General features: G+C 33.1%; 3 protein-coding genes across 3 annotated transcripts in view; 2 read left to right on the top strand and 1 right to left on the bottom strand.

The window, feature by feature from the left end:
- The window catches only part of LOC106106271 (suppressor of lurcher protein 1-like), a 57,166-nt gene extending 49,504 nt beyond the window's left edge, over positions 1-7,662 (top strand). The window contains exons 2-6 of the mRNA XM_013286822.1: positions 5,447-5,633; positions 5,738-5,928; positions 6,312-6,519; positions 6,684-6,928; positions 7,361-7,662. Of these exons, the coding sequence (XP_013142276.1) occupies positions 5,447-5,633; positions 5,738-5,928; positions 6,312-6,519; positions 6,684-6,928; positions 7,361-7,425 (896 nt within the window). The 3' untranslated portion in view covers positions 7,426-7,662. The remainder of the gene's footprint in view (positions 1-5,446; positions 5,634-5,737; positions 5,929-6,311; positions 6,520-6,683; positions 6,929-7,360) is intronic.
- LOC106106269 (DNA ligase 3) lies at positions 1,088-5,109 on the bottom strand. Its single transcript, XM_013286821.1, has 4 exons — positions 3,237-5,109; positions 2,753-2,906; positions 2,145-2,408; positions 1,088-2,025 (listed from the first exon to the last, which is right to left on the bottom strand). The coding sequence occupies exons 1-4, from the start codon at positions 4,836-4,838 to the stop codon at positions 1,298-1,300; spliced, it is 2,748 nt and encodes a 915-aa protein (XP_013142275.1). The 5' UTR covers positions 4,839-5,109; the 3' UTR covers positions 1,088-1,297.
- Positions 7,663-8,881: 1,219 nt separating the features above from the next.
- Positions 8,882-14,925, top strand: part of LOC106106176 (protocadherin-15) — a gene marked incomplete at its 3' end in the record, with an annotated part of 107,701 nt that continues 101,657 nt past the window's right edge. Inside the window, exon 1 of the mRNA XM_013286723.1 lies at positions 8,882-9,234. The remainder of the gene's footprint in view (positions 9,235-14,925) is intronic.

Raw genomic sequence — 14,925 nt, forward strand, 5'->3', positions numbered from 1 at the left:
AAATAGTAAAAAATATAGACTATGTTACTTACAGATTACCTTTCAAATGGTGAAAGAATTTTTGAAATCGGCCCAGTAGTTTTTACGTAAATCGATTACATACAAAAATTTTAAAATACAAATGTTTCCTCTTTATATTAGTACTAGCTTTCGCCCGCGACTCCGTCCGCGCGTTGTTCTAAAAAACAAAAATTAGTAGCCTATGTGTTCTTCCAGACTATCCTCTATATCTATACCAAATTTCATCGAGATCCGTACAGCCGTTTAGGCTACAAACTCTAACAAACATCCATCCATCTAAACTTTCGCATTTTTAATATAGTAGGATAAGATAGATATGTATGCCATAGTTATGAAAACGATACTCTAGATATTACACTGGTATTCAATTTACTCAGGCAATATTCTATTTCTAGCTTTAAGTGATTGTTGACTTACAGTGAAAGGCTTTTTTTTATTTATTTATTTATCAAACACAGTACAATATACAATATGCTTTTGGGCAAGTTCTATGGCCAGCAATAAACTGTTACAGGCTGGTGATAATAATGGGTATCTGCATATTATTCGTTTATTAGTACTAATTTACCCCAAATAAGGGTAAAAAATACCCTTTAATATCATGTAGATAGAAGTATACAAGAAAAAATAAATAACATAACAAGATTTTACAATTATTTCAAACAAATTGTAATATACATCTAACTTAATAAGGATTGTTAAATATATAGATTTTATCAAACAGGAATTCAGCAAATAACTTTAACTCCTTATAACAGTTATAATCTATACATATAATAAAAATGGAGTGTCCGTATGTAAAAAAAAATTCATATTTCGGAAAAAATCATGTATTTGCATTGCTGATTATGAAAATAGCATACAAAACAGATATAACTGGCAATTAAAAATTGAGTTCATCAAAGACATTCAAGACACATATAGACCAGGCATAGTGAATAAAAAAATTTCACCGGTACTTTCTCTGAAAGGTACTATATCAGTTGTCAAGTTTAGTGCCATATCATTTCCTTGTTTTGACATGTAATAAAACATTTAAAAAAAACAGTGTTAAAAATAAAATAAAGACATTTAAATATTATTTATTGACATCTATTGAAATTTATTTTAAATACATTTAATTCCTTTGGCATGATGTTTTGAGACTATCAATAGATAGTGTTAGTGAAGATAATTTAAAATGTCTCAAGTGAAGTTAACTATGACTCCTCTAAATGTTTGAATCACTTTGAATTACTATGAACATAAATTATAGTGCAAAAATTTAATTTCATAATTAAGGGAGAACAATCACAGGGTAATATTTACTGTCACATAATTTAATATTATTAATACAACTTTTTAACCAATTTTTAGTAACATGTCTCACATCTGGCGGGCATTTATGTTTTAATTTTTGCATTTTACTAAATTCAATAATATCATCATTATGTACAAGATAATCGACGTTCGGTGATTTTATTGCTTTAACAACCTCCCCTCCGTAAGCAATCCAATGCCTTTCGAAAAATCTCCTCTCATCTTCAGGTATACTTATAAAATCTGGATAAAAACCGATTTTTTTATCCAAAAATGCATCCGGTAAGGGATTATTTGGTAATAATTGAAATTTAATATCAATTGATTCAGTATCATGTAAAGTATCACTGCTTTCTGTTGAATCTAAATTATTCGATTTCCGTTTCTTCGGTGAACCTTTATTGGTTAGGAATTTATCTATTTTTGTAACACCATTTAAATGTTTCTTTTCTTTAGTTCCTGGTGATACCTTTGAAGGGCTGATTTTAAATTTCTTCACAGGAGGTTCATCGTCATTCGCTGTTTCGGCTAATTTATTTAATAATGATACATCTGTTTTTTCTTTAGATGTTTTATAAAGTTGATTTAACTCGTCTAAATTGATAGCTGTTTTCCAATCTTTGTCGTCTCTTATTCTCGTCACTCTTGGAAATCTTACTGAAATGCCATCAGCTGTGTGAAGGTTTGCTTTAGTGAATTCTGTACCTGTAAAATAAATTGATTTTTTATAACACAAGCCATCTCAATCCACCAAAATAGCGAAGCAAATGCTGCCTTAAAAAAAGTAGGAACCTTAAAGAATGAGAGAGAATTAAAATACAAACCAGTTATTTCCCAAACAGGTTGGTTTTTTGGGTCTTTAGCGACAAAATCAGGTACCATCCCTTTGTTACAATCCAACCAAGTGGGAAGTTTTGTGTATTCCTGTGATATTTTCACCATTAACGGGGCAAGTTCTTTTTGTAATCTCTCTAATGTGGGATCATCGTGTCCTGTATGAACTTTAGTAACGGTCACCCAACGATTTCTTCGATTATCTAAACAACCCATTAGGAAAACTGACATCATTCCACCTTTTTTACCAGTACCTAGAAAGTATACAAAAGTATTTTGTAAGTTTTTTTTAATAGAAATAAAAAACACAAGTCAAAATTGACATATACTAACTTCAGTCATAAAGTTCCATACATACTGTGTGTAGGCAAAATTTTAACTGTCACTTCTACTGTTTAGTTTAAATGTTGCCAATACATGCACAGTATTAACTGAACAGTTCACCTGTACTAACAGTGTGTATGAAGTGGATTATAATGAAATATGAATTATTTCTTCTGGTGTATTTATGCTTTTAGGTTATTTTAGTATTAAGCAAATTGGACCATTCAAATTAAAATACATGTTTTCAAGATAAAAAGTAATTAATAAAACTCACCAAACCAAGCTCCAAGTACAACCAAATCTGCAGTGTCAGCCATTGCTCCATCAAACAAATAATCCTTCTTTACTTTTAGCCAATGTCTTTTGCCTGGCTCATAGGTTGATTCCAAGTCCTTTAAAACAAGACCTTCTAAACCCAATTGTAGAACCTGGAATTAGTTAAACATATATTTTATTATTTTATAATATTAAACTTAAATTAAAAAGATAGTATAAAACAAAGTTGCTTCAAACTGTGTCTGTCCCTATGTATGCTTAGATCTTTAAATCTACGAGTACACAATGGATTTCGATACAGTTTTTTTAGTAGATAGTGATTCAAGAGGAAGGTTGATATGTTTATAAGTATGATATAGTAGAGAAATACTGTTAGTCTTAAGAGTTTTGTAATGCCATGTAAATAAACACATTTTTGTATCAGTATTGTATCCATGCAGATTGGGGTTGCTAGTTAGAGGTAAAATAAAAAAAAAACTAACTTTTGCAATCATTTTAGCTAAATCTGCTGGTTTTTTAATTAATTCCTGCTCTGAAAACATTACATGATTTTTCACTTCGACCATGTTTTCGAGAAGAATTTGTCTTCTTTTTACAATTGGTAAATCCATTAGAATATCTCCATTGTAATAAAGACAATCAAAAACGTATAGACATACTTCAGCATCTTTGAATGCAGACTGTTTGTGTATACCTAATGTACCAAATGGTAAAGGTTTCCCAGTTTTCACATCAACCAGTAAAATTTCTGCATCTAGTACCAAATCGGTACCTTTAGGAAATGCCTTCGGCAAATATTCTTTTAAATGATTTACTTTATGTGCCATTACAGCCTTAAGAGCTCGAGAAAAATATTTAAATTCAGAACCTTTTTTATGAACTTGAACTCTTTCACCATCATATTTTATTTCCGAGAACATTCCGTTTGGACATTTCTTCATAGCCATTTCTATAGATTTACATGCTTCAGCTAACATAGGCAAAACAGGTGTCATAAGAACTAGTGTCACTTGCATAGATTTCTGTATAGCATCTTTATGTTTTATTTTATCATTTTGAGACAGAACACGGTCTAAAACCATGTCTAAATCTCTTGATGTTTGAAACACTTGGTATGCGTCAGGATGTACACCTTCTAGAATATGTTTTGGTCCGGCATTTATTCTTAAATCACCTTTGATTAAACGGATTAACATTGTCATATCATCTAGGTCACATTTCTTTACAATCTTTTTAAATTGATATATTTGTTCATCTTCTCTTGTCAACTTTGAAAGATCTTCAAGGAATTCTTCCACCTCCTGTACAGTAAGTGTACTCTCACTGGCCGGTTGTATAACTTTAGATTTGGAAAAAAAGCTTTGAATTGTAATTGCCACATCTCCTTGTTCCAAATGTGTCAACATATCATCATGATCCATACAAAATATTCGTGAAAATAACTTAACTAGTTGTTTACTTTTAAGATTGTAAACCCTTTTACACACTTGAGGAAGTAACAACTTACACCATAGAGCCAAATCCCCTTTAAAATGGTCACCATCACAACCTCTTGTAAAAAACCTGTTCACAACTGCTGTTTTCTCAGTATATGCATCTACTTTGGATATTCCCTTGCATAATTTTACGAATTCCGAAAACTTATTATCTTGAATATTCTGTATACAGCCACTTTTATTGAAGTTACCTTGCTCAAATGCATCACTAGTTGATTTGATAACGGGTTTTGACTCATTTTTTATCACTTTCGCAATATATTTCCCGTCATGTTTTTCAGCGAAAAGTTTTTCAGTCTCGTTTATTTTTTTTAATACAGTATTTTGATCTCCTTCAGACAAATTCTGCCAGTTTCCAATATCGTCTATCGAGTCAATCCGCTTTGTTGCAGGTCGTTGCTTTAAAAGTATATTCATAAAACAATCAACATGATACCATGACTTCATCGGTTGATTTTCATTATAAGGACTAGGTACTAATTTAGCAATGCGTAATTCACCGTTTGGGCAGTTACTCTTGCAGGATTTGCACGACGCCCGACCACCCTTTGCGCGATCAACGTAAAACGGAACATACGGTTCACCCATTTCTAAAACACACAAAACCCCAAGATTTCTTCATGTGAATCTCACAGTATAACAAAATTTTTCCGTATAAACTATTGTTGTAAACTCGTAACTTGACATTTCAAAGCATGACAAATGACATTGACAATTGACAACATCATGTCGTGTCACTGCATAGCAGATTAAAAATAATTGGTTGGAGTTCAAGTCTTTTGAACAAAATTATTTAATCCGCGAAATCTTTGTACACTTCTTTAAGAAATAAGCACATGAACACTAGTATTCACAAATACTCTATCATAGCTTGTAAAACAACATTACATTTAAGCATCTTTACATTTTATTACATTTAATTTCACTTGATATCCTACACGCAGTGAAGCCAACAAACACTTTGCCGCAAGGCATTGACGTAATTTTCGAGCATGCGCACTCTTGCTCTTTAGTTCAAGGATTACAGTTTCAACTTTACAAAGGCTTTTGTATACATATGTAAATATTTTCAAACAAAACGGAAAAATTCTGTTTTTAATAATATTGTACTTTTGATTTAATAAGTTACAATGCGGTAATTGAAATAACTTAATAAAATTAATGAATTACAGTAGATTATTTTTTTTCACTTTCAGCATCTTCGTGTCATCAGGAGTTTAGCAGCGACGGTTCCAAACATGGAACACTCACTTCGCCGCATTACCCCCTGGCTTATCCACCGAACACACATTGTCACTACGAATTCTTCGGAAGAGGAAAGGAGAGGGTTAGGCTGATATTTCATGACTTCTACTTACACAAACCAGCAGATGGATCATTGGAGTAAGTCTTGTACCAAAACATTATTCAGTTTTAAAGGAACATTTTTTATCCCACATGGTTCCAAGTTATTGACAATCTAAAACATATGTTTTTATTTTTCCCAGCTGTGCAAATGTAGATTCACTCCAAGCATTCGTCAACGTTGATGGCCGATTAGAAAAGGTGGAAGCATTCTGTGGAACGGATCTGCCTAAGCCTGTTATGTCCAATGGGCCTAAACTAATGCTGGAATTTCGCGGGACGCAATCGTCAAGGCATTCCAGGGGTTTTAAAATAACATATTCTTTTGTGGAAAGTAAGTATTTAATAGGGTAACTATTGAGAAAAAGAAACTATTGATTAACAATTACAAGTGTGTAAATGTTAAGACTATAAATTAGTTACAATTAAAAGTCCATCACATATTTCTGAAGTAAGACACTACGTTCTTAATCTTTGGATCCATGTTATCGATTCCCTATTCGTATATGTATGAGTTTTCTGTATATAATTAAATTAGTAAAGTCGAGTGCTTTGTCAACAACACACTAATTAGTTCGGAAATTAATAGTGAATATTTAAACACCGAAGCGGCCAAAGTGGCCACATTCAATTCACGTTGATAATGTTCAGATTGTACATCATAAAATAGACTCTATTAATAACCAATGAAATAGTTTTGTAATGTTTTCGTTTCAGATTTCGGGATCACAACTGGTAGACAGTTGAAGGAATTCCCGTGTGCTTTCGTGTATAACAGCACAGAAAGTCACAACGGTACTTTCGCGTCTCCCAACTGGCCTGGACCGTATCCTCGTGACACTGAATGCACGTATTTCTTTCACGGCGGTCAAACTGAGAAGGTGCATCTCTATTTTACGAATTTTGGCGTCGAAGGTGTTTTACCGTAAGTATACAGAATTCTGACTTTAGCAACTTATATAACATATATACTATAGTTTTCACTAGTGCTAGAATTACATCTACTACAGCTATTACAACTACCATATTTTTTTAAATATCACTGACCTTTTCGTTCAACTAATTAAATGAAATAACATCACGTTCCAGATGCGAAGCAGTATCGGGCAGCGACTACGTCGAGTTCTCGAACTACATGACTGAAGATAGCCGGTTTGGGCGCTACTGCGGCCAGATGAAAGAATTCCACGTCGAGTCCGACAGGAACTTCTTCAAGGTTACCTTTCGCTCCAACGACAGACTCGACGGAACGGGCTTCAAAGCGATGTACCAATTCCTAGAAGTCACCGACGAGTATCGAGCTCCTTTGCAAGATAAAGCTTCGGTTACTGCAAGTAAGTTTTTTGAAAACACATAACAAAGAACGTTTAACTGCCGCTAAATTAATAACCACCGGACGTAAAATCGTAATGTTTAATAAATAATCGTAGAATTAATCATCTCCCTGTCTATCCCATGAACGTTTATTTTGAGCACCATGTCATCTACTTCGGACTGAAGGAAGAAATATATACTAAGCGCCTATTTAAGTGGACAAAACGATTATAATTGTGGATTTATGCAACAAAGTGTGCATCCGTAAAATATGAATTTCAATCTGTGTTACGAGGAAGTCCTCTCTGACAGGGTTTTCTCCTTTTTAAAAAGAGTAGATCAGTATAAGAGTAAACTATAATAATATTACACTATTCTAATGCATTTTAGGGAAAAATATTGCCATTTCGCCCTTCGTTGTATAAAAACTGTACTTTTATTTCCATTTTCAGGAGTTCCAGAAATTCTGCTCTTCATCAGCGCAATCGCGTCGCATCTCCACTGGTTATATCATTAAATAAAGTGATATTAGAATAATTACTACTATTAGACTATTAATCCTGTACATTTTGTAACATAGTAAGTGCCGTACTCTTGTAATTTAAACGTAGGATTGCAATATTTTCTATAAATTAAATATTTAAGTTTTCCTCTATTACCAAATAAAGCAATATTACACAATAAAACTTTATTCACGCGGGCACGTCGTATTATAAATAAATTATATGAAAAAAATTGTGTTACTTTTATTTATACCTTATTTATTATGGCCCAAAAAACACGAGAGAGGAGTGATATGATTCGATGATTCATAATACCACAGATAATACAATTCTACACTGGTAATAATAATACGTCAAAGTATAACGGTCGAATGCTGAAACAGCGTCTTAAAAAATGCCACGCTTAACTTACAAATTCCCTTACAAATTAAGGTAATCAAGTATTTAAAAGTTGTTTTAGTATTTGGCCGTATCCTTGGGGATTGAGTTTAACTGTGCCAGTCAGAATGGTGGGCTTACTTACCATAGCAAATTAAATTTTACCACTTACAAAAGATATCTATCTAGTAGTACGTACTTAGTACCTCGGTCAAATAAAGTACCTTTTCCAGATCGCAATTATAGTCAAATTAAGGTACACTCGCCATTTTGACTCTTACGTCTTTAACTTAGTCAATATGAAGTTCAAAGAAGTTTCTTAGGGAATTTTATCGTTATTAATGATCAAAGAAGGGTAACTCTCTAAAAGTGAACTATACGCATATGCAATAAACTTGCAAACATACATACAAAAGCGGCTATTAATATTTTAAAATTTTACCTGATTTATTCTTTTCCTATTCTATTCTGAATTCCAAAAAATGCCTCATCACATGAAAATCACGACAAATCCTGAAAACATATAAACAAGTCAGATCAGTTTAACTTCTTTATCTAGGAGCACGTTTCAAAAGGTGAATGTATCACCATTTCATCTTTTGATCACAGTGTGGAAGCAAACATAGGCTACATACTGTTTTTATTTTTAACTAGCTGTTGCTCGCGACTTCGTCCACGCAATATTAAGTTAAAAAGTAGCCTATAATGTCAGCTACCCTTCAGTGAAAGTCCAGTCCGTTTCGCAGCTTACCTAGAACAAACGCAGCTTGCGGTCAGACAGACAGACAGTCAAAAATTTTTTAAATGAGTTTTTCGTTATCAGCAATGCAAATACATCATCTTCCCGAAATCTGGAATTTTTCTTTTGATATTACAAACAAAACCTTCAATTTTATTATATGTATAGATACCGTGCGGACAGAGTCACGGACAAAATCTATGTATAACAATGAGGTTCGGTAAAATTATAACACAATAATTGAAATAAAACATCTATAAGTCTACAATTTAGCGGCTAAACTTTGTAACGTTGCGTCACCTGAGAAAAGAAATGTTCATTCGCCTCATTGGCTGTTTGCAGTTGTTGGTCGCACGCAGACAGGTGTGGCGGCGCTACTAGTCAGATTGTAGTCTGTGCTGTTCTCGCCCCCTTTCCCTCCTCCGCAACCCGAATACGTCAGTTCGGATACGTTCTCCGTCCGTTTGAGTACTGTTGTTGCGCTTGTTATAACGATAAACGCGCGAACTTTTTACGGTTAAAAGTTTTATGGTGACATTTGTATTGAGTTTATTATATTATTGTGTTGTATTTGTGGAACCATTGTTCACATATAACTGGTGATAAAGGTGTGTTTACACTGTGTTTGTGATCTCAGGTGTCGCATTCCACGGACGCGTAAAGCTTCTGTATACAGGTGGACTGTTTAAAGGATCTATTTACATATGTAAGTAGTTTTGTCTACCTGTTGTGTTAATTCTAGCTTCGATATATTTCTTTTTATTTCTATCCTTTTTTTTTGTTAAATTGTACGAAAACGAAGGCAATTCAAATACTAAAAGCAAGACTAGAAACTATAAAATATACACGGAACAAAGTCTACGTTGATTTCAATTAATAAGGACATGCTCGTAATAAAGTCTCGAGTAATCTCTTAATATAGAGTACGACCAATACCTACCGGTCGTTTTTTGTTAATTTTTGTCAGGTAGTACCTACATTCTATAGTAATTTTACCCCAACATACCTGTTCGAAATTTACTGCAAATCGCCTTAAAAGTTTGTGGTCTATGGTTTAGATCTGTATTGGTCAAATAGATAAAATATAATTTTATTACTGTACTCAATCGAAACCACTTGAAAGTTATCGAATAGGTTTGATCGTATTCAAAATTAGAAAATCGATATGTTTTGTGAGAGTTCTGAGATAAAAGTTAGGATGAAAATATATTTATTTATTCCAACCGTTGACATTTGTTTATGTAATTACCATAAACGATCAATAAGGTCTGATGCATTATGCATATTCGATAGTTACCTACTTTTTGTATTGAACGACTCGTGCGGAAGTATTTGTGTTTGCATTTTTAAACGGAAATAGAAACGCGATTTACAATACACTTCCAATTTGTAACATTTCTACAGTTAATAACTAATTTCAAATGTTGCCAGAATTGAATTTGATACTAACTTTAATCGTTCAAAAATTAACAATAATTTCGCGCCGTTATGTACATTTTTTTTTTAAATTCTCGCCAAACTAAACTCTCAGGCGAAGCTCATGTAGGTACTTACTTAACATAACTATTGGAACTAACAAGAGCTGTAATTATAATTACGATGCCTGCGTACGGCTTTAAAAAGTTAACTCTTGACTTGGGAATGTCAAAAATGTTGACATAATCTCCTTGACATAAGTTAATTAATAAGAAACCTGTCAGGCGCCTGCACACAGGCTCGTAACCTGTGCAAGTTGAGTAATGAGGATGAACAAAGAATAGAAAACACTTAAAAAATTATATTGTCGTTTAATTGCACCTTGTTATAGACACAAATAGGACGAGCGTTCAATTTAAAATATTAATGGCCGGTTTTCCAGCTATGTTTAACGATTCCTTAGTGTATTCCGAACTACGTAACTTGAGTTTTACTCCCTTGAAACATAGATCAATCTAACGCTAATAAATCAATGGTTAATGACAAAATAAATGAAAACTTCAGAAACCCAGCATTAGATAAATAAAATGTAATTGTTAATATCAATTTAAATTCTACCAATATATCTTTACATTGTGATTTTTTAAAGTACTATTTAACGATTTTTTTTAAATTAACCTTTTATACATTGGTTATTCTAATTGTTAATGTCGTCATTGAAGAGAGTGTTTTTTTTCCTCTTAAAATTACTAGATATTATTTGCGAGTAAATCGATTCGCAATGGCGAAATCAACCGCGAATTTCATTGAATTGCTTTGACATTGTACTTGTCTATTTTGTTTGGTCTGGCTTTACTTTCAAGGTTTTATATTGAATTCCAATCAGCAATACGATGTATTGTACATTATACATTATCAAAGGAAATTAATTAAATCATTTAAAAAGTCTTAAGTTATAATTTCAAAATTCTAGTATTATTTGAATAACGTAATATGTTTCGCTAGTTTTAGTCTATTTTTTAGTTTTTGGTTGCAACAATCGATTGCTCGTTAAGTAGCCGTGAGTTATACGAGGTTTTGTATTGTACATATTGTAATAATATCTTTTGAATAGATAATATAGTTCGTATCAAGTTTCACGCATCCCACCTGTGTCAAGACAATCAACATCTTGTTACAGTATTGTTCACTCGTCCTTGCTCCGTATAACGCATTAGCAACGCAAATTTTTATCATGTTCATTGAGCATTGAGTTTGATATCGAAATTAATGTCATATGTCTTATTGATTCATAGATTTGAATATTTATATGGCCGTAAGGTCTTAAAAGATTTTATGTCGATCTTTCTTGGATTTATAAGAGTTGAAACTGGTTTAATGTTACAAGCGTTTCTTTTGTTTTCGCTAATTATATTTCTTACACGGACGCTTTGAACGTATCTTGGACAACTAACGTTTTAAAAATTTCTTCGCTCTCACTTGTTTCGCTCGCTCAGTGCTCAAAAACCAACAGCAAACATAATAAACAGCTACTTATTAAACTAGCATGCACCTTTCGACTGCATCATCACTTTCTTCAGGTGGGAACGTGGTCAAGGGCTAGCTTAACAAACATAAAAAACACTGCGAAAAGCGTACGGTTTTAAATGCGCTGCCGTATGAATAGATAGGAAACGCATTAGTGCTATTTGAACGCTCTTTTAGCGCCCGTACCGGGGGTTAGGATTTTAAAGCAAGTAAATTGTATTTCTCTAAACAGACTAGTGCTTTAATGTAACTGTCAGATATGCCCTGCAATACGAGCTATTGTGACAATGCGAATAATTTACGTAATAAATAATATCTGATACGGATCTAAAACTTTAGCCTTTCACGGATTGTAAGCCTCGTGTCTTTTGTATGCTTGAAGGGTTGTATTTATCTAATGTGGACTTTCTCTGAATGTAAAGGTAGTTACAAACGTGTGCTTAGAGGCCACGTTTGGATGACAAATTGGATGATTAGTACTAAATCACGACCGCTGCACGCTCAATGCGTTCCACTTTCGTACAAGGTGACTTTTGGTTGGAATTGAAGTCTTATTGTATGGATTCGTGCGTTTTTATGACGATATTGTGGTAAGAACGACTATTTCGCCATCAATTGAATTGCATACTCTGATTTATGTATATTTGTGCAACTTTGGTTTTATAGACCTATTTGGTAGAAGATTTCTACCTTTTACTATAGCTAATAAGCTTGGTTTTTATTGAAAATACCAACGTATGCTTAAGATCAAAACTGTGAAAGGTTATAGTGATAAAAATTGGTATGTTTTCCTGTACAGGTATTTCCCAATATTTTAATTGTATTATGCGGGTACCTACAACAAAAGGGAGGCAACCCTCGTTTGCGTCTAGACATTCGATAAACAAAGGAGGGGAGAATCGAATTATACTAATCCGGCGTAGTTTATATAGTTCTATAGATATGATTTAATATAATACTGGTAAAATAAAAATATTTTGTCGTTTTATTTATATTTAATGTAATTTTAGGTTATGTACTACATATGTGACAAATTTCATGGAGATTCTTCAACAATTTAGGCTACAAACTCTACAAAATTCCGTCCTTCCATCCAAACAGATATAAATACAGTTTTAATATCAAGTCAATTATAATATTCAAGGACAACCATCATTTGTCAGTCTACGTAAGATCCATCGACGACATATTTGTACTCGTGCCAACTCCTTTGTATTCACCGATGTTACTAGCTTACGTACTTAGTATGCAGTATGTAATATGGTAGGTCGAATGAGGTAAGAGACATTACATGCATGACAGTTCTGATCGACAACCTTTAAGTCATATACTAAACACTTTGATGACAATTTTATTGAAACTGTGTCGCAATCACGAGTACATGGACAGCCTTACTGTTACTTAAGAAAAATGGTAAAGTATTTATCTTCGTAAACGCTGCTTACAATCTCATAGACGACACAATTTGTAGAGATGTTGGAGTTGAAGCGTAATCTTATCATTTTAGATGCTTGTATCTTTTTAATATTTGGTAGTAAATCTCTTAGTATTATTCACAAAAAGTAGACGACCAACAGTAGTATGACGTTCTATAACATATATGCTAATTCCATTGGAAAAGTCAAATATCGCAATATGTTTTTATGTCAATATTTATAATGAAAACTCAAGTTGAGGTTGCAATTAGTTTCGAGCTGCGCAGTAGCTTGTGAAATTACGATAACGAGGCGTAAGATCGACAAGACCCTGCAGTTCAAGGTCAAAGTGCAAACGCTGTACTGAACAGGTATTTGTCTTTAATCTAAGCTTTCAATCCTAAGTAGCACAGAAGGCGTGTTATTTACATCCGTGTGGTTTCATTTGTCTCGTTACTAAATGGCATAAACGCATTCTATTATTGTATTTAACTAGTTGTTCCAGTGTAGCTTCATCCTCATGAAATGTTAAAAACTTTATTTTTATTGTATACATTTGTCAAATTCTCAATTGCAAATGTCAAAATTACCGGTACCATAATAACCTTGCTTCCTTAATGTTGGTAGCTTGTACTTTATGGTACCTTTCCCACATGAAAAATTTTTCTAATTTATTTACGCCCTAAGTTGATTAGCGTGAAAATATATAGCCTAAAACGTGTCGTAAATGTAATTTTTATTAACGAAAGAATTATTCAAAAATATGCTGTGTTTGCTGACATTTTACGCCACGAAGTAGTGTGTGTTTACGCTTTTTTATATTAGTACAGATTAGACATTCTCTGAAGTCTATAAGATCAAATTTCCGACATACACTAAAGCGCAGTCTGATCCCAAACAGTGGCTGTTTAATTCCATCTGATAGAATTACCAATTCAAAATTACTGTGAGGCGAATAGTGGTGCGCTTTTGAATTTAAACGTGGCACGACTTCAAAGCATTGTGTTTGCTATTTACTTTAGGTCTGGCGTTGCAAACTGGATTCCCCGTAAGCCATCGAGATTATATTTTCTAACATAACATTGGCCATTGGCCGTCTTACTTTTCTGTTAGTTACTGCGTTTTTGCAGACATTTAGAATACATTTTAACTGTCATATTTGACAAGCATGTAAAAATGTAATGCAAAAAGACCGCCTTTGCTCAAATTGTAGTAGCTCAGTTTTAGTACACTTAGGGCCTGTCCCACCCCTGGCTGATAGACTTAGATCTCTTAAAATGACGTCATTGTCAGATAAGGTAACAAAATCCGATACTTCCATCATATATTTTACTAGTTGGATTGCTATCAGACAGTTTACAATTTGGTGGGACAGGCTCCTATTGTAATATTTGTGCAAAAAGTATTAAGTAAATAATTGTAAGAAAACAGATGCGAGTAATGGAGAGAGACGCGCAAAAATTAAATCCATGACTTGGAATTATTTGCCATAGCAAAAATTAATATGGGATTATTAATATTGTGGAATATTTCGAGATCATTATTGATATTTAACAGTGTTTAAAGATAAATCAATACTGTAACTTGCTCGCGTGTTCTCGTGACCATCTTAAGCTCGACCACTGGTGGGGCTTCAATCGCGATGTATAGATCTGTTCTGGGATAAATTATTTTCGACTTATAGGGCAATAATAGGTAGGTTTCTGAGAGGTGCTCGTCAGCTGTTATGAAATGATGTCTTATCTAGTCAATTAAAAGCTCTTTATTGTTTCGTAAGGGGTTTGATATTTTACTCTGATGGATTTAGAGTTCATTTTACGTTGACGTGTTTGTAAGTGTTGAGATCGCATTTATATGATGGTTGTCACATTGTTAAAGTTAAAATGCTCTATTTTTTCTAAATAATAAATTGCCTTTTAACTTTGTTACAATAAAACATTAAATTATATTTGTTAAAAAGGGCAACAATGCTAAAATTGATTCATATAGTAAAGCATATGCGTGTTATTTAAGTTCAAATTATCTTGCGCGGGATGGAA

This window comes from Papilio polytes, unplaced genomic scaffold (assembly GCF_000836215.1).
Source record: "Papilio polytes unplaced genomic scaffold, Ppol_1.0 DF822289.1, whole genome shotgun sequence".
NCBI lineage: Eukaryota > Metazoa > Arthropoda > Insecta > Lepidoptera > Papilionidae > Papilio > Papilio polytes.